Raw genomic sequence first — 20,957 nt, forward strand, 5'->3', positions numbered from 1 at the left:
GTATTATAGTAGTTATATTCCTGTACATAGGGGGCAGTATTATAATAGTTATATTCTTGTACATAGGGGGCAGTATTATAGTAGTTATATTCCTGTACATAGGGGGCAGTATTATAGTAGTTATATTCATATATATCTCATATTTATCGCCTTTAGTCTCTGATTTAGTTCTGTACATGACAACTGATTCTTCATTCAGTCCCCTCTACCACAGTCTCCTCAGTAATATACAAGTCTAATAGAAGGCATATAAATAAATGTGCGCCTCCTCTCTGCTGCGGATCCATCTGCATATTGATCTGATAGAAATTGCTGCTCAGAATATAGAAATCCATAATCCTGCTGAGACACGGCTGAAGTTTCTATCACAGAACGTGTTACCTTCTCCTCCAGGACAAGTCTGGTTTATAAATCGCACCCGTGGAGGCAGTGATTATGATTAGGGAACATTGCAGGGTAACATTAAGAATGGAGCAGTCTGCGCCCGTCCTCCTCCCACCTGTAATTGGACAAACTGCTGCAGCAGGTAATGAGCAGAGATGGCGGTACATCAGGTCACAGCCGGGGATTTACCTAGTGATAATCACAATGGGGCTCATTTACTAAGGCTCTGAACGCCGCACTTTCGTCGGGTTTCCCGAATATTTCAGTTTTGCGGCGAATTGCCCCGGGATTTTGGCGCACACGATCGGATTTTGGCACTTTGGTGCCAGCTTGCACGCAACAGAAATTGTGGGGGGGGGGGGGGGGTTGGGGGGGCGTCAGACAACCGGCGGATTCAGACAAACCGCGGAATTTAAAAAAGGATTTGTGTCGCAAGATCACGCACTCACATGCACCTGGAAGAAGCAGGTGAACTCCGGCGGACCTCGGTGCAGAAGCGACACCTGCAGGAACTCGGACACACGATGTTAGTGAATCGCGCCGTACACGAATACTCATCGGACAAAGCACCATGGGATCGCGACGGGACCAGGTAAGTAAATCTGCCCCAAATGTCTGGTGTTGGTTTGGCCCCTGCCCTGCATACAGGAGGTAGATCTGGGCCCTGCGCCTCCATGTCCATCAGTCATCGGAATGCGTTAGCGCCGCGCTCCTCCGGGATGGAAGAATCTTTCATAACTTGGGAGCATGAGCCCCAGTGCTGTAATAAGACACCATCACTCCAGGAAAAATCAGAATTAGCAATTCTGAGCAATTAAAGGAATTTTCCAGGAATTCTTAAAAAGTCTGAGCAATGTATGGAAAGAAACATAAAGTAAGTTATGATGAATCATGACATCATCTCTGACCACATAAAATCAAACATATACCGTACATTCAAAGCCTCTTTGGTTACAAATTTGTCTTCTTTTTGTGGGTCTGTAATGGAATGGACAGTGAGCCCTGACACTGAGCCTCCAAAACAAGCCCTACCTACTTGCCTCACCATACCCTTAACAGTATGGGACAAGTATGTTTCCCCCCCATCCCAAAGTGCAAACAGGAAAAACAACACAAACAGAAAAGAATAGTCAATAAGCCGAGTCACAACAGAGATAGCAACGAGGTACAAAATCATAAAAGCAGAAGAGAAGTCAAGATCAAAGTACCGTTATTACAGCAGAGTCTCTCTCACAAGCTATGGAGTAGGTCAAGATAAAACAATAACCATCTGTGAACTGAATGTGAACAAAACACTTACGGGAGACCACAGCCTCTGCTTTAGGACCAATTGGAGCAGAGCTCTGTCAGTCACAACAGTTAACCATTGCTGGACCAGAGCAGTCTGCAGGAGGAGAAGGGAGCGGTGCAATCGACTCCAAACAGCCAACTTTAGTTAGCTAAATTTGTCTTCACACAAGCAAATACTATGCCATATACAGACAACATTTTTTTTTATAGTTTGCAGATACCCTCGTCCCATATGGTTCCATCTAAGGTCATAATAATCTTTCTTGGACCTTTCTTTAAAGTGGTCAAAAAAATCCAGTTTAAAATCCAGAGGCACAGTATTAAATGATAGAATTCTGCTTGCTTGCAGCTACCACTAGAGGGCACTTCAGAGCTAAATGTGTACTAAAATTGAATTCAATGTATAAGTGGAAAGGACTAAGCCCCGTAACCCCATTGTGGTGTTTTTTTCTGTTTAATGTAGAAAAACATGGCCTCTTTCTTTAACAAACTGTGCCACACCTGTCCACAAGTTGTGTGTGGTATCACAGCCACATGCACTTCAGATATCAATACCTTTAATATGATGTCGTGTTCAAAGAAGCCATGTTTTTTCTGTCATACCCACCCTCTTTAAGTGCATCAATGTTTGTCAGGTCTAAAGCACAGTCTTTGCTCTCTCCCCGATATATTGGGGCAGATTTATTTACCCAGTCCATTCGCGATCCAGCGGCGCGTTCTGTGCGGATGATTCGGGTCTTCCGGCGATTCACTAAGGCAGTTCCCCCGATGTCCACCAGGTGGCGCTGCTGCGCTGAAGTTCGGAGTGCACTGAAGTTCACTGTCCTACACTGGGTGCAGGTAAGCACTGTTTTTCCGAATCCGTCGGGTTTTCTGACGGCCACGCCCCCCCTCCCCCGATTTCCGTCGCGTGCATGCCGGCGCTGGTGCGCCAAAATCCGATTGCGTGCGGCAAAATCCCGGGGCAATTCAGGGAATATCTATATTCTATATAAAACGTGATTCGGCCCCTTAGTAAATGACCCCCATTATCACAGACTTCTCGTCTGGATTGTCCTTAAAAATATTTTTTTTCTTAAAGGGACGCTACAAGGGGTCATAATATAATAATAGTTACTTTTTATCTTCCAACCCAGATTACTACTCCCGATCCCCATTTCATTTAAGTTCCTGTAAGTCTCCCAACACCACAGGAAACACTAAAAGAACTTCTTAGCCAATCATAGGCTGAGCCCGATCACAGCTCCGACCAATGAGTGGCCAATGTTTCCCGTGGAGTCAGGAGACCACCAGGAAGTCTGGTACAGATGGGACTTTGAGGTTGTGGGAAACAGGAAGTAACACTTTAGAGTTGTTGAGCGTCTTTAGGCATAGTTTTATGTTTCTGGGCAACTCCAATAATGTAGGGATATTGATAGGCCTAATCTGGAGCTTCTAAGCCCTAATACCAAATATGATACAAGGATGGTGTCTTTCATGTGGTTGATGGGCCTCGGGGTTCCTCGGGCATCATCAATGGGGTCTTCCACCATTAGTAGAATACAATACAAATATGATACAAGGATGGTGTCTTTCATGTGGTTGATGGACCATGGGGTTCCTCGGGCATCATCAATGGGGTCTTCCACCATTAGTAGAATACAATACAAATATGATACAAGGATGGTGTCTTTCATGTGGTTGATGGGCCTTGGGGTTCCTCGGGCATCATCAATGGGGTCTTCCACCATTAGTAGAATACAATACAAATATGATACAAGGATGGTGTCTTTCATGTGGTTGATGGACCATGGGGTTCCTCGGGCATCATCAATGGGGTCTTCCACCATTAGTAGAATATAATACAAATATGATACAAGGATGGTGTCTTTCATGTGGTTGATGGACCATGGGGTTCCTCGGGCATCATCAATGGGGTCTTCCACCATTAGTAGAATACAATACAAATATGATACAAGGATGGTGTCTTTCATGTGGTTGATGGGTCTTGGAGTTCCTTGGGCATCATCAATGGGGTCTTCCACCATTAGTAGAATATAAATTATAGACAAATGTCAAAGATTCAGTATATCCATGAAAGAAATTATAGACATAAATACAATCCGGATATCATCATCTTGTCTCTAGATAGAGACCAGCAGAACAAAGAGCGACTGCTCAGAGCTGTGGACAAATTCACCAAAGAACTTCAGCAGATCCGCTCCACATCTCATCATCATTCACCGAGCAATTTCCCAGCAGAAGACAAGGTTAGTAATGGCGTCCGCCCCTCGCTGATATCATTATAATGTAATGACGATAGATGAGGCGCCATATACTGATATATGCACTAGAGAATGACGCACAAGAGCGATTGACATCTTGAAGGCATCTCGGTGGTATTGAGGACATTACGATAAGTCAATAGTACAGCCCACGTCATAAGCTACCACCATGGGGTCTATTCAGGGCAGTGAGGGAACCACCACTGAAAATATGGTCTTCAATATCTATGACGTTCCTTCACTTCCAATACCAACTAGGATGTTCCTTAAGTTTCTTTTAATGGCGCCCATGAGTATGGTGGACATAGTCCTTCTTATAGTATCTCCATGAATATACATCCTGTAGGAGATTTACAGCAATAACATGTAGTCTTTATGGTTCTGGAAGAGTTTGAGCCAAGTCTTCTTCACAACGTTGCTTCAGTATTTCTATTGGGTTGGGGTTTGGACTTTTGTAGGTATATTGAAGACCTTGGGATCATTGTCCTGCTGCATGACCCAGTTTGGGCCCAACTTTAGATGTTGGGTAGATGACCTCCAATCTTACTCTAGAATGCTTTGTTATGCAGAGAAGTTCATAATCAACTCAATGGGGCACATTTACTTACCCGGTCCAGTCGCGATCCCGCGGCGCATTGTCCGACGCTGATTCAGGTCTGCCGGGATTCACAAAGGTCCGTGCGCCTGATATCCAGAGGTCGCCGGAGTTCACCTTCTTCTTCCCGGAGCATGTGAGTGCTGGTCTTGCGACACAAATTCGGCAATTCGGCACAAAGCGGAAATATTTGGGAAACCCGACGAAAGTGCGGCATTCGGACCCTTAGTAAATGAGCCCCAATGACTGTAGGACATCCTGTATCTGAAGACCCAAACCATCCACATCCAAAGTAAGTTGGTCTGAGGTCCTAATGTTCTGAGGTTGTTTTTCTCCTCCGAGGACATCATTGATAACTACAGGGCCTTCATAGTGATGACATTACGGTGGCCCCATGATGCCAGTGGCCCCCAGATGTCTACCACATGACAACCAGAGTGAGGGCCGCTCCTAGTATTTATGTCCTGTCCTGAACCCATCATCCATTACTACAATACAATGCACTGCATCACAGTAATAAGATCTCACTAATCCACTTACCACAAATTACAGGATGAATAACCAAAGACGAAAAGTGAATAGTTATAATCCAATAATAATTCAGTAATCGGGGAAATAAAATCTAGATTAGACAATCAGGAGTATTAGCTAGTAGTACAGCGCCGGTGCGGGGAGCTCAGTGTAATGGCCGTCCATACACATAGCACCGCCATATACTGCACTGTACGTACTATATATAGCGGTACTAAGATAAATAGAGGAAGGGCTGACATGTGTATGAGGTGTGTGTATATATATATGTACTTATCTGTGAGGGTGTACACAGCGAAATCTCATAGTTGTAGAGCGCATGCCATTGCAGTGAGTGTACAGTATGTATGTATACATTGTAGTGTGAGTGTATGTATCTATACATTGTAGTGTGAGTGTATGTATGTATACATTGTAGTGTGAGTGTATGTATGTATACATTGTAGTGTGAGTGTATGTATGTATACATTGTAGTGTGAGTGTATGTATCTATCTATACATTGTAGTGTGAGTGTATGTATGTATCTATACATTGTAGTGTGAGTATATGTATGTATACATTGTAGTGTGAGTGTATGTATCTATACATTGTAGTGTGAGTGTATGTATGTATCTATACATTGTAGTGTGAGTGTATGTATGTATCTATACATTGTAGTGTGAGTATATGTATGTATACATTGTAGTGTGAGTGTATGTATGTATCTATACATTGTAGTGTGAGTGTATGTATGTATACATTGTAGTGTGAGTGTATGTATGTATACATTGTAGTGTGAGTATATGTATGTATACATTGTAGTGTGAGTGTATGTATGTATCTATACATTGTAGTGTGAGTATATGTATGTATACATTGTAGTGTGAGTGTATGTATGTATCTATACATTGTAGTGTGAGTGTATGTATGTATCTATACATTGTAGTGTGAGTGTATGTATGTATACATTGTAGTGTGAGTGTATGTATCTATACATTGTAGTGTGAGTGTATGTATGTATACATTGTAGTGTGAGTGTATGTATCTATACATTGTAGTGTGAGTATATGTATGTATCTATACATTGTAGTGTGAGTGTATGTATGCATCTATACATTGTAGTGTGAGTGTATGTATTGTGAGATAGTGACTGGTAAGGTGGAGGGAAATCGCTATATTTCCCCTAGATTTCTCTCATATGTCTTCTAGGGGACAGGGGGTGTACATCTCACCCAGGGAAAGCTGAGTGAGATGTAGAAGATCCAGGGAGACTTGATGTCCTTAGCAAGACATAGCTTGCTAAAGGATCTGGTAAATCCTATTTTCGGGCCTGGATTTTTGGAATGACTGGCAGGCCGGTAGTGGGGCTGGTCATTCCCTTCCTGTCCAGCACTGATTTTCCTGGTTGCTTCAGGAAACCCAGGTGTTGGAGCTCAGCTCCAACTAGAGCTTTAAAAGGATTGCACTCTGTGCTTCACAAGGGGGGGGAACATGTGGAGAGGCAGAACCTGACTCTATTCTCCTGCACTGAGGCCTGCGAGCCTAATACGGACTGTGTGTGTCACGTGAGGTAAAACCCACGTTTTGTTTTGTTTCGGGTGGCTGGTAGTACGCCACCCGAGTAGTCAGGGAAGACTCTGTGTTAGTTAGAGTTCAGCCGAGCAGGTGTTTTATTTTAGCCTGAAGTCAAGGCTTTGTTTTATTTTGTATTTTTTCTGCTATTAAAGCAAGGCAAAGCCCTGTTTATAGCCAAAGCACTTGTGTCACTGTCTCTGACTGCGATTCTGGACTAATTTTACCGCTTCTACCAAGCTAGTTCCCACATATGGCGGAGGACGCGGGCATAGTAACGCAGTCTTAAAGAGACATACACGTATTTTTTTTTTTCCTCTCCTGGATTAAAGCTGCGAGAGGGTCCGGTATGATGGAGGACTTTGTTAAGCAGTTTGGACAAGCCATCCTACAGCAGCAGCAAATGATTATGCAGCAACAGCGAGCTTTTGCCCAGGCTGAGGAAAGGCAGCAACAAGCCCAGGCCAAGCAAGACGAGATGAATCGCCTCCTGGTGGAGAAAATGGCCTTGCTTGGTGAGACACTGTCGTCCAGCAGAACAACCTCTGGTGTGCACGGGACCCAAGGAGGGTCTACTTCTCTAAGGGCCTCAGTACATGCCTCTCTAAAAAAGATGACCGCCACAGATGACGTGGAAGCGTACCTTATGGTCTTTGAGAGAGTGGCAGAGCGTGAAAAGCTGCCAGCCGACCAGTGGGCAGATGTGGTAGCACCTTTGCTGACAGGTGAGCCACAAAAAGCTTACTATGACTTGAGTGAGCAGGACGCTAAGAACTACATAAAGCTTAAAGGTGAGATCCTTGCCCGACTTGGAGTGAACATGCATGTGCGTGCAGGGCGTGTGCACAGTTGGACTTTCTCTGAGACACTGCCACCAAGGTCACAGATGCATGATCTCATACACCTTGTAAAGAAGTGGCTGCAGCCGGAGGAAGCCACACCAGGCCAGATAATAGAGAAGGTGGTCCTGGACAAATTCATCAGATCCCTTCCTTCTAGGATCCAGCGCTGGGTCGGACAAGGAGGACCTACGACGGCTGATGAACTCGTGAGTCTCGTGGAAAGATACAGTGCAACAGAGGAGCTACTCCAAACATCTCCCGGACGTGCCAACCCCAGGGACAGCAAGTTATCCAGGTCAACTGGTAAGACTGTACCTACTGTTAAAGGGGTGAGAAATGTCTACAGGGGAGGTGGCTCAGAAGGGGAACAAGCAGCTGGGTCAAGTAGGTCTAGTGAGCCCTTCAGAACCAGACAAGGGTCTCAAAATGGTGACGGGGGCAGCATACGTTGTTGGCGCTGCCGAGAACCCGGACATGTGATTGCGACTTGTCCCCTCACGACCGAGCCCATGGACTGCAACACCGCAGGACCCGTATCTCTGTTTGCAAGACCTGTTTACTCTGCAGAGACTAAGGCAGAGCCTCATATGTGTGCTGTGAAAATAGGAGGCTGCTCTGTGAATGCACTGCTGGACTCTGGGAGCTTAGTGACCCTGGTACATGGCTCTCTGATAGACCCTGGATTGTGCAGTGGACAAACTGTTGGGGTACTCTGCATTCATGGAGAGACCAGATATTACCCTACAGCCGTGGTCATGTTTGAAACTCCCTGTGGTGCAGCTTCCCACAATGTGGCTGTGGTCAAGTCACTAATGCACAGTGTGATATTGGGAAGAGACTTTCCCCTTTTCTGGGACTTGTGGCGACATAAAAATGTATCAGTTGACAATGTAAGTTCCGTGGTTAGCCCTGAACCCTTTGACCCTGACAGTGAGGTTCCAGCGGTAGGGGTGACCAATAATGAAACCGAGAATTTTCCCCTAGCGGTACTAGCTGGTGATACTGAGGAACAGGAGGAAGCTCCTGATATGCCTGAGTTGGAGGTGTCCCGGGATAATTTTGGGACCGCTCAGCTAAGAGATCCCACATTGTTAAAAGCCAGGGAAAATGTGAAGGTAATAAATGGTGTGCCACAATACCCAGGGGCTGAGAAGGAATTTCCCCACATGGCGATTGATCGGGAACTGCTATATCGGGTAGACAATGTACGTGGGGAAATTGTTGAACAGCTGGTAGTACCCCAACCATTCCGCAGGGTGGTGCTGGATCTGGCCCACAAGCACGTGCTAGGCGGACATTTGGGATGGGAAAAAACCCGTGAACGTATTTTGCAGCGCTTCTTCTGGCCAGGGGTTGTTGTTGAAGTACAAAGGTATTGTGAGACCTGTCCAGAGTGTCAACTAACCGCTCCAGTGTCACATTTCAGGAGTCCTTTGGTACCCTTACCCATTATAGAGGTACCATTTGAAAGAGTGGCAATGGATCTGGTTGGTCCCCTGGTAAAATCAGCTAGAGGACATCAGTATATCCTTGTTGTTGTAGACTATGCCACACGTTATCCCGAGGCTGTGCCACTAAGAAATACTTCCTCTAAGCTAATAGCCAAGGAACTATTTCACATGTTCTCCCGTACGGGTATCCCTAAAGAGATCCTTACAGACCAGGGAACCCCCTTCATGTCTAAGGTAACAAAAGAATTGTGTAGGCTCTTGAAAATGAAACACTTGCGTACATCTGTATATCATCCGCAGACGGATGGCCTGGTTGAGAGATTCAACAAGACCCTGAAGGGCATGTTAAAAAGGGTGGTTTGTAAGGACGGTAAGGATTGGGATTGCCTGTTACCCTATCTAATGTTTGCAGTTCGTGAAGTACCGCAATCCTCCACTGGGTTTTCCCCATTTGAGCTGGTGTATGGTAGGCACCCCCGCGGCCTCCTTGACATTGCCAAGGAAACCTGGGAACAGGAACATACACCCTACAGAAGTGTAATAGAGCACATTAGTCTCATGCAAGACAGGATCGGTGCAATAATGCCTATAGTTAAAGCTCACCTAGAGCAGGCTCAAGAGGCTCAAAGGCGGGTATATAACAGGTCGGCTAAGGTCAGAACTTTTAACCCTGGTGATCGCGTTTTAGTTTTGGTACCAACCATAGAGAGTAAGTTCCTGGCTAAGTGGCAAGGGCCGTATGAAGTTTTGGAGAAGGTAGGAGAGGTGAACTACAAAGTATATCAGCCAGGGAAGAGGAAGCCAGAACAGTTGTACCATGTAAATTTACTAAAACCCTGGAAGGACAGAGAAAATTTGTCAGCTGTAAGTTTTCCTTGTGAAGTTACTCCGCAGGTCCTTGCAGTAGAGGTAAACTCTCATGGTAACAGCATACCCGAGGTTCGTATATATCCGAGTCCCTGTCTAAGGCTCAGACGCAGGAAACTAGAGAGTTCATCTTGCGGAACGCTGATGTGTTCTCAGAGACGCCAGGCCGTACCTCGCTGATAAAACATGACATTGTCACCGAACCACAGGTACGAGTTCACCTAAAACCGTACAGGGTACCTGAAGCTCGTAGACAGGCCATTTCGGAAGAAGTCAAAAAGATGTTGGACCTAGGGGTTGTTGAGGAATCAAATAGTGAGTGGTCAAGCCCCATTGTCCTGATTCCTAAACCAGATGGTACGCTGCGTTTCTGTAATGACTTCAGAAAATTAAATGAGGTATCAAAGTTTGATGCCTATCCAATGCCAAGGGTGGACGAACTAATTGAGAGACTTGGTCATGCTAGATATTTTTCCACCCTTGACCTAACCAAAGGGTACTGGCAGGTGCCGCTTACTGACAAGGCAAAGGAGAAAACTGCATTTGTCACCCCAGAGGGTCTTTTCCAGTATGTTTGTTTGCCTTTTGGGTTGCATGGGGCCCCAGCAACTTTTCAAAGGTTAATGGACGTTGTCCTTAAGCCACATCGTAGATATGCCTCGGCTTATCTTGACGATATTATCATTTTTAGTGAGGACTGGGAAAGTCACTTGGCAAAAGTCCAGGCGATACTGGATTCTCTTAGGGCTGCAGGGTTAACGGCAAACCCTAAAAAGTGTGCTCTGGGTCTTGAGGAGGCACGTTACTTGGGCTATGTCATTGGTAGAGGTGTGATAAAACCCCAAGTAAATAAAGTAGAGGCTATCCAAAACTGGCCCCGACCCTTAACCCCTTAAGGACGGAGGGTTTTCCGGCTCATTTCTCGCTCTCCAACTTCAAAAATCCATAACTTTTTCATTTTTACGTGTACAGACCTGTGTGAGGGCTTATTTTGTGCGTAACAAATTTTACTTTCCCGTAATGTTATTTATTTTAACATGCCGTGTACTGCGAAGCTGAAAAAAAATTCCAAATGTGGAAAAATTGAAAAAAAACCGCACGTGCGTCACGTTCTTGTGGGCTCAGTTTTTACGACTTTCACTCTTCGCTCCAAATAACACGCCTACTTTATTCTTTGGTTCGGTGCGATCGCGGTGATACCAAATTTATATCGGTTTTATTGTGTTTTAATACATTTTCAAAAATTAAACGAATGTGTACAAAAAAGAAAAAAAATTTTTTGCCATCTTCTGAAGCTAATAACTTTTTCATACTTTGGCGCACGGAAATGTGTGAGGGGTCATTTTTTGCGAAATGAGGCGACGTTTTCATTGCTACCATTTTGAGGTCTGTGCGACATTTTGATCATTTTTTATTTCATTTTTTATGTTATGTAAAAAGGTGTAAAAGTCGCTTTTCGGACATTTGGGCGCCATTTCCCGCCTCGGAGGTCACCGCCGCCCGTAACCGTTTTTATATTTTGATAGATCGGGCATTTTGGGACGCGGCGATACCTAATATGTCTGTGATTTTTACTGTTTGTTATGTTTTATATCCGTTCTAGGGAAAGGGGGGTGATTTGAACTTTTAATATTTTATTAATTTTTTTTATTTTTTAAACTTTTTTTTTTCTTTTTTTTTTCACTATTTTTTAGACCATCTAGGGTACAATAACCCTAGATGATCAGATCGCTCCTACCATATACTGCAATACTACAGTATTGCAATATATGGCGTTTTTGCAGGTCTTACATTACAATGAGCCACTGGCTCATTGTAACGAACCTGCATAAACCATGTAGCCTCGTGTCAAGAGAAGACCCGAGGCTACCATGGTAACCGATCGCCGCCCCCCGATGACGTTCGGGGGCGTGGCGATCGAAAAAAAGATGGCGGCGCCCGCGCGCCGCCGTCTTTTAAACGCCGCCCGCGACTTTGCGGGCGGCGTTTAGAGGGTTAATAGCCGCGATCGGTGCAAGCACCGACCGCGGTTATTAGCGGTGGGGGTTTTGTGCAAAATGCAAAAACCCCCACCTCTGTATGAAGAGGACTCAGCCCGTGAGCCCTCTTCATACTTCCCTTATACCTCTGCGCCGTAGAGCTACGGCGCAGAGCGTTAAGGGGTTAAACAAAAAACAGGTAAGAGCTTTTCTGGGAATTCTGGGTTATTACCGCAGATTCATACTAAACTTTGCAAGTATTGCAGCACCCTTAACCGACCTTACCAGGGGGAGTAAGTCGGTCATGGTCAAGTGGAACCCAGAGGCTGAAAGATCATTTCAGGAATTAAAATCTGCCCTTTGTAGACAGCCAGTCCTAATAACTCCTGACTTTAAAAAAATGTTTGTCGTGCAAACGGACGCCTCTGATGTAGGGTTAGGTGCAGTCCTTTCACAGGAGGTTAGGGGAGAAGAACACCCGGTAACGTATCTAAGCAGGAAGCTTACACCGGCAGAGAGAAGTTATAGCATTGTTGAACGTGAGTGTTTGGCAATCAAATGGGCCTTGGAATCCCTGCGGTATTACTTATTGGGTCGACACTTCAGGTTGGTGACAGATCATTCCCCTCTTACGTGGATGAGCCAGGCTAAAGAGAGAAATGCAAGGGTCACAAGATGGTTTCTCACTTTACAAAACTTTAGGTTTTCAGTTGAGCACAGGTCAGGCAAACTGCAGGGAAATGCAGATGCTCTGTCCAGAACACATTGCTTGGTGGCTAAGTGTGTCCGCCCCGACAGGTTCGAACAAAGGGGGAGGGTATGTGAGATATTGACTGGTAAGGTGGAGGGAAATCGCTATATTTCCCCTAGATTTCTCTCATATGTCTTCTAGGGGACAGGGGGTGTACATCTCACCCAGGGAAAGCTGAGTGAGATGTAGAAGATCCAGGGAGACTTGATGTCCTTAGCAAGACATAGCTTGCTAAAGGATCTGGTAAATCCTATTTTCGGGCCTGGATTTTTGGAATGACTGGCAGGCTGGTAGTGGGGCTGGTCATTCCCTTCCTGTCCAGCACTGATTTTCCTGGTTGCTTCAGGAAACCCAGGTGTTGGTGCTCACCTCCAACTAGAGCTTTAAAAGGATTGCACTCTGTGCTTCACAAGGGGGGGGAACATGTGGAGAGGCAGAACCTGACTCTATTCTCCTGCACTGAGGCCTGCGAGCCTAATACGGACTGTGTGTGTCACGTGAGGTAAAACCCACGTTTTGTTTTGTTTCAGGTGGCTGGTAGTACGCCACCCGAGTAGTCAGGGAAGACTCTGTGTTAGTTAGAGTTCAGCCGAGCAGGTGTTTTATTTTAGCCTGAAGTCAAGGCTTTGTTTTATTTTGTATTTTTTCTGCTATTAAAGCAAGGCAAAGCCCTGTTTATAGCCAAAGCACTTGTGTCTCTGACTGCGATTCTGGACTAATTTTACCGCTTCTACCAAGCTAGTTCCCACAGTATGTATACATTGTAGTGTGAGTGTATGTATCTATACATTGTAGTGTGAGTGTATGTATCTATACATTGTAGTGTGAGTGTATGTATGTATGTATACATTGTAGTGTGAGTGTATGTATGTATACATTGTAGTGTGAGTATATGTATGTATCTATACATTGTAGTGTGAGTATATGTATGTATAAATTGTAGTGTGAGTGTATGTATGTATCTATTGTGGGGAATTGCTCTGGTAGTTGACAGGTAGCAGTGCAGGAAGCAGTGACACACGCAGGTTTAAAAGTCCAACTTAAGTGTTTATTCACACTTGCAAAACAGAACACAAATTCAGCCTTGGCTTAGGCACATGCAAAAACATTATAAAAGTAATTCCTGCCCGGCTAGGCGCTGTCTAATACATTTTGAGGACCCTAGCTATCCGGGTACGAGGCTGCCTGGCACACGCTCTTGGCCAGCAGCAAGACAGGAGACCCTCAGTTACCTTTGCTGTGAGAATGCAATCTCGCTTTCAGCTCTCCAGGTAGGGCCTCCCCTACTGCTTCTGGCCTGCAGACTAAATCAGACCCTAACGAGGCCTGTGACCTGCACCTGTGGGCAATTCACAAACCCAGGACCGAAGCCCGGGTGGAGTAGGAGTCCCACTACCAGCCTACCCCTACTCCATAATAAGCAGGCCCAGTACGGACATTACCAATGTGTCTGTGTTAGCTAGGCCAACACAGACAAAACAGACTATTCCTGCTTATCATGTCTGCATTAACCCTTGGGTTACTGCAGACAAACCCAGGGCTTTTACCACCAGCATTTCATCTGCCTGTAAGACAGATAGCGGTTTTCCCACACAACACCTCTCACTTTCTCACACTATACATTGTAGTGTGAGTGTATGTATGTATACATTGTAGTGTGAGTGTATGTATGTATACATTGTAGTGTGAGTGTATGTATGTATCTATACATTGTAGTGTGAGTGTATGTATGTATCTATACATTGTAGTGTGAGTGTATGTATGTATCTATACATTGTAGTGTGAGTGTATGTATGTATCTATACATTGTAGTGTGAGTGTATGTATCTATACATTGTAGTGTGAGTGTATATATCTATACATTGTAGTGTGAGTGTATATATCTATACATTGTAGTGTGAGTGTATGTATGTATACATTGTAGTGTGAGTGTATGTATGTATACATTGTAGTGTGAGTGTATGTATGTATACATTGTAGTGTGAGTGTATGTATCTATACATTGTAGTGTGAGTGTATGTATGTATACATTGTAGTGTGAGTGTATGTGTGCACATTGTAAGTATATACATAGTGTGTAGATGTACATATACATGTCATTATAAGTGTAAGTGTGAACATATACAAGTTTTAGGAAGTGTGCCATGGTAGTGAGTGTATGTGTGTGTATACATTGTAGTGAGAGGGTATGTATGTAAGTAAGTATACATTGTAGGGAGAGCAGGGGCATAACTACAGGGGTAGCAGCCATAACAGCCGCTATGGGGCCTGCAGTGACAGGGGGCCCCAGCATCCAGGATGTTGGGTGTGTATAAGCTGTATGTCTGTATATAGTATACATATTGTATGTATGTGTGTATTTACTGTATGTGTTTATGTATATATGATGTGTACATGCTCTATGTGTGTGTGCATATGATGGCACTGTGTGTATGTGCTGTATGTATGTATATTTGGTGTGTATATATACTGTGTGTGATTGTACATGAGTGTATGTATGTAGGTATGTTTGTGGTGAGTGTATGTATACATTTTAGTGAGAGTCTATATATAAATTGAAGTGAGACTGTATGTATATAAGAATGTATTCATTGTAGTAAGAGTGTATGTGTGTATATGTTGTAGTGTATCTATGTATACATTGTAGTGACCCTTACTACGATTAAGGGTCGTTCAGACCTGAAACGCGTCAGTTTTTTCCTCTTCAACTCTGTGGATTTGGTCGAGTGCTGGACACATCACTAGGTCTCTCTCTACATTGTAGTGAAAGTCTATATATAGACTGTATGGATATATGGATATGTATAGATATGTATGTATGCACGTTGTGGTGAGTGTGTAGATGTACATTTACATGTCATTGTCTGAGTATGTATGTATACATTATACTGGGTGTATGTAGTAGCACCTATGCATTTACAGGTTGTGCCGTTATGTTATGTTGTATATATCTATACATATATATAACTTTTATAGGTTTACTATGGATCCCAGAAAAGCCTCATGGATCCAGATAAACCTCAGACAAGATCCCAGACCTACGACCCCGTCCTCGTAGCCAGAGAAGTCGTCCGTCGCATAGAGAAGGAGCTCAATGCCGAGAACCTCAGAACTTCTATCAATCAAAGTCTACCCTCAAAGAAACCCTATAATGACCCCCAAAAGCAGACCTACAGCGGGGATCTCCTGGACAGACACCCCACAAGCTTCACCAAGAGCAACAACAAACCATTCAATCCAAGATTAGTGAAGAAACCCTCGAAGTCCTTCCTCTCAGACTACAGATATTACACGGCTCCCAGGAAGAGGAGCTCAGAGCGTGCGACCCATCACGACAAGACGTGGAGGCACAGGTGACCATTAGATGTCACCCAGATTATTGTGGAACAGGAAAATGAAAGGCCTCCTCTCTTTACCAAAATGGGAGGAGAACAGACAGGGTCTCTGGGGGAAAATTTTGCACTTCCCTAAAAAAAAGTAAAACAAAGTTTCTCATTCATTAGGAAGGTGCAAGTCCAGACATGTTTCAGATGAGGATAGGCATTTCACTACAACCCTTCCTGAATTAAAAATTCAGAAATTACCAAAAAATATTGTAGAAAATTAGGAGCAAGGAGATGGAGCAGCAGGATAGTGCAGGGGTGAGATGGAGCTGCAGGATTGTGCAGGGGGGAGATGGAGCTGCAGGATAGTGCAGGGGTGAGATGGAGCTGCAGGGTCGTGCAGGATGGAGAGGGAGCTGCAGGGTCGTGCAGGATGGAGAAGGAACTGTAGGGTCGTGCAGGATGGAGAGGGAGAAGCAGGGTCGTGCAGGATGGAGAGGGAGCTGCAGGGTCGTGCAGGATGGAGAGGGAGCTGCAGGATCGTGCAGGATGGAGAGGGAGCTGCAGGGTCGTGCAGGATGGAGAGGGAGCTGCAGGGTCGTGCAGGATGGAGAGGGAGCTGCAGGGTCGTGCAGGATGGAGAGGGAGCTGCAGGGTCGTGCAGGATGGAGAGGGAGCTGCAGGGTCGTGCAGGATGGAGAGGGAGCTGCAGGGTCGTGCAGGATGGAGAGGGAGCTGCAGGGTCGTGCAGGATGGAGAGGGAGCTGCAGGGTCGTGCAGGATGGAGAGGGAGCTGCAGGGTCGTGCAAGATGGAGAAGGAACTGCAGGGTCGTGCAGGATGGAGAAGGAGCTGCAGGGTCGTGCAGGATGGAGAGGGAGCTGCAGGGTCGTGCAGGATGGAGAGGGAGCTGCAGGGTCGTGCAGGATGGAGAGGGAGCTGCAGGGTCGTGCAGGATGGAGAGGGAGCTGCAGGGTCGTGCAGGATGGAGAGGGAGCTGCAGGGTCGTGCAAGATGGAGAAGGAACTGTAGGGTCGTGCAGGATGGAGAAGGAGCTGCAGGGTCGTGCAGGATGGAGAGGGAGCTGCAGGGTCGTGCAGGATGGAGAGGGAGCTGCAGGGTCGTGCAGGATGGAGAGGGAGCTGCAGGGTCGTGCAAGATGGAGAAGGAACTGTAGGGTCGTGCAGGATGGAGAAGGAGCTGCAGGGTCGTGCAGGATGGAGAGGGAGCTGCAGGGTCGTGCAGGATGGAGAGGGAGCTGCAGGGTCGTGCAGGATGGAGAGGGAGCTGCAGGGTCGTGCAGGATGGAGAGGGAGCTGCAGGGTCGTGCAGGATGGAGAGGGAGCCGCAGGGTCGTGCAGGATGGAGAGGGAGCCGCAGGGTCGTGCAGGATGGAGAGGGAGCCGCAGGGTCGTGCAGGATGGAGAGGGAGCCGCAGGGTCGTGCAGGATGGAGAGGGAGCCGCAGGGTCGTGCAGGATGGAAAGGGAGCCGCAGGGTCGTGCAGGATGGAAAGGGAGCCGCAGGGTCGTGCAGGATGGAGAGGGAGCCGCAGGGTCGTGCAGGATGGAGAGGGAGCCGCAGGGTCGTGCAGGATGGAGAGGGAGCTGTAGGGTCGTGCAGGATGGAGAGAGAGCTGCAGGGTCGTGCAGGATGGAGAGGGAGCTGCAGGGTCGTGCAGGATGGAGAGGGAGCTGCAGGGTCGTGCAGGATGGAGAGGGAGCTGCAGGGTCGTGCAGGATGGAGAGGGAGCTGCAGGGTCGTGCAGGATGGAGAGGGAGCTGCAGGGTCGTGCAGGATGGAGAGGGAGCTGCAGGATCGTGCAGGAGGGAGAGGGAGCTGCAGGATCGTGCAGGAGGGAGAGGGAGCTGCAGGATCGTGCAGGATGGAGAGGGAGCTGCAGGATCGTGCAGGAGGGAGAGGGAGCTGCAGGGTCGTGCAGGATGGAGAGGGAGCTGCAGGGTCGTGCAGGATGGAGAGGGAGCTGCAGGGTCGTGCAGGATGGAGAGGGAGCTGCAGGATCGTGCAGGATGGAGAGGGAGCTGCAGGATCGTGCAGGATGGAGAGGGAGCTGCAGCATTCTGCAGGAGAAAGATGGAGCTGCAGGGTGGAACTGAAATTTTAGTGTTTATAATACAGGTTATAATGTTGTGCCCCAAAATTAAGACACTTTGGGGATTACATTGTCACCAATGATCTAACAAAGGGATAATATTAGTGGAAGGACCAGAGATTGTTCTAGATGTATGTAGGTTAAGAAACACATGTTATAATGACTTCTTCTGCTTTATGATGATAAATAGTATTGTCTGTCTGTAATAATTTCTAGGCCTCTGGAATCTCCCATAGAAAATATCAATCAGACACCGAGATCAGTAAGTAGATCACTGGTATTATAAAGCAAGAAGGATTAAAATAACGTGATGGAAGGATGGAAATAGTAGATGAGATAGATAGATAGATATGAGATAGATAGATATGAGATAGATAGATATGAGATAGATAGATAGATAGATAGATAGATAGATATGAGATAGATATGAGATAGATAGATAGATAGATAGATAGATAGATAGATAGATATGAGATAGATAGATAGATAGATATGAGATAGATAGATAGATATGAGATAGATATGAGATAGATAGATAGATAGATAGATAGATAGATAGATATGAGATAGATAGATATGAGATAGATAGATAGATAGATAGATAGATAGATATGAGATAGATAGATATGAGATAGATAGATAGATAGATAGATAGATAGATATGAGGTAGATAGATAGATAGATAGATAGATAGATAGGAGATATATAGATAGATAGATATGAGATAGATAGATAGATAGATAGATAGATATGAGATAGATAGATAGATAGATAGATATGAGGTATCTGAAAAAGGCTTGAAAAAGGCTCTAAATGAGCCGAAACGTTGCTGCATTTTGAAACATGGAATAAAACGGAACCCACTTTTTACACTTGATACTGGACTTCGTTTGGTGTGCTGCCTTTCTCCGCTACTTTATTTACAAAGGACCCTAGGCCCGGTCTCATTGTGCCTGCACCCACCATTACCTATTGCAACGTGTGCTGCTTACATTCTCTTCAAGTAGATAGATAGATATGAGATAGATAGATAGATAGATAGATATGAGATAGATAGATAGATATGAGATAGATAGATAGATATGAGATAGATAGATAGATATGAGATAGATAGATATGAGATAGATAGATAGATAGATAGATAGATATGAGATAGATAGATATGAGATAGATAGATAGATAGATAGATAGATAGATAGATAGATGATAGATAGATAGATAGATAGATAGATAGATATGAGATAGATATGAGATAGATAGATAGATAGATAGATAGATATGAGATAGATAGATAGATATGAGATAGATAGATAGATATGAGATAGATAGATAGATAGATAGATAGATAGATATGAGATAGATAGATATGAGATAGATAGATAGATAGATAGATAGATATGAGATAGATATGAGATAGATAGATAGATAGACATGAGATAGATAGATAGAGAGAGAGATAGATAGATAGATAGATATGAGATAGATAGATAGATATGAGATAGATATGAGATAGATAGATAGATAGATAGATAGATAGATAGATATGAGAGAGATAGATATGAGATAGATAGATAGATATGAGATAGATATGAGATAGATAGATAGATAGATAGATAGATAGATAGATAGATAGATATGAGATAGATAGATATGAGATAGATAGATATGAGATAGATAGATAGATAGATAGATAGATAGATATGAGATAGATATGAGATAGATAGATAGATAGACATGAGATAGATAGATAGAGAGAGAGAGAGATAGATAGATATGAGATAGATAGATAGATATGAGATAGATATGAGATAGATAGATAGATAGATAGATAGATATGAGATAGATAGACATGAGATAGATAGATAGATAGATAGATATGAGATAGATAGATAGATAGATAGATAGATAGATAGATAGATAGATATGAGATAGATAGATAGATAGATATTAGATAGATAGATAGATAGATATGAGATCGGCCGGAGTTCACCTTCTTCTTCCTGGTGCATGTGAGTGCTGATCTTGCAACCCAAACATTTTTTTCAATTCCGCGGTTTTCCTGAATATGTCGGGTTGTCCGACGGCCACGCCCCAGATTTCTGTCGCGTAAAAGCCGCCGTGATTTCGCCGAAATCCGATCGCTTCTGCCAAAATCCCAGCGGAATTCGGCACAAAATGGAAAAATTCTGTTTCCATCCTGTGTCTGAGCTGCAGTACCTGAAACAGCCTATGGATACGAGTGGCGCTGTTCTTTTCTCCTAATCCCATTCTATCCTATGATGCACTGACTCCTGTATATTACTTAGCTTTGTTTAGTAAAGAAAATTTGGATTTTTCTTTCTTGTTCAGTTTCCAAAGCATAAAAAATTCTATTTTTATTTTTGCAGATTGTGGACAAGCGGCAGGTTACGTCAGGAGCAACCCGGTGAGTAATAACTGAGCAGCTTAGATACAGCATCTCAAATATATACATGGTATACTGGAAGGTTAGATACAGCAGCTGAGCTCTGTCTATGACAGATACCACTAGAACGGCAGCTTAGATACACGAGCTGAGCTTTGGAATAGTAGATACATTACAATGGGATTTTAGATACAGAAGATTAGCTCTCTGTATGGTAAAGAGCTTTATACTGGCAGCTTAGATACAGCAGTTAAGCGCTATGTCTATTAAATGCTTTTGTAATGGTAGCTCCATATTGCCTGCTTAGATACAGCAGCTTAGATATTGGTATATTAGATGAATTGAGAGGGGAAGCTTAGATACAGCAGCTTAGAGCTTTGTATGGTAAATACCTCTATACTGGCAGCTTAGATACAGCAGCTTAGTTCTTTGTATATTAGATGAATTGAGAGGGGAAGCTTAGATACAGCAGCTTAGTTCTTTGTATATTAGATACTTTTACAAGGGTAGCTTAGATACAGAAGCTCAGCTCTATGTATATCTATAATACGTATAGCAGTTGTACCTAGTGATTCTGATCCAATTATATTCCAGTGGTCATCGCCCCACATGT

At 44.5% G+C, this 20,957-nt stretch overlaps 1 protein-coding gene across 3 annotated transcripts in view; it reads left to right on the top strand.

Annotated features, from left to right (window-relative positions):
- Positions 1 to 20,957, top strand: part of LOC140121017 (spermatogenesis-associated protein 7 homolog) — a 287,164-nt gene that overhangs the window by 254,634 nt on the left and 11,573 nt on the right. For all 3 annotated transcript variants that reach the window (XM_072140130.1, XM_072140131.1, XM_072140129.1), the window contains 4 exons: positions 3,802 to 3,923; positions 15,483 to 15,859; positions 18,157 to 18,202; positions 20,328 to 20,365. In XM_072140130.1, the coding sequence (XP_071996231.1) occupies positions 3,802 to 3,923; positions 15,483 to 15,859; positions 18,157 to 18,202; positions 20,328 to 20,365 (583 nt within the window). The remainder of the gene's footprint in view (positions 1 to 3,801; positions 3,924 to 15,482; positions 15,860 to 18,156; positions 18,203 to 20,327; positions 20,366 to 20,957) is intronic.

The sequence above is a fragment of the Engystomops pustulosus genome, chromosome 3 (genome assembly GCF_040894005.1).
Source record: "Engystomops pustulosus chromosome 3, aEngPut4.maternal, whole genome shotgun sequence".
Classification (NCBI taxonomy): domain Eukaryota; kingdom Metazoa; phylum Chordata; class Amphibia; order Anura; family Leptodactylidae; genus Engystomops; species Engystomops pustulosus.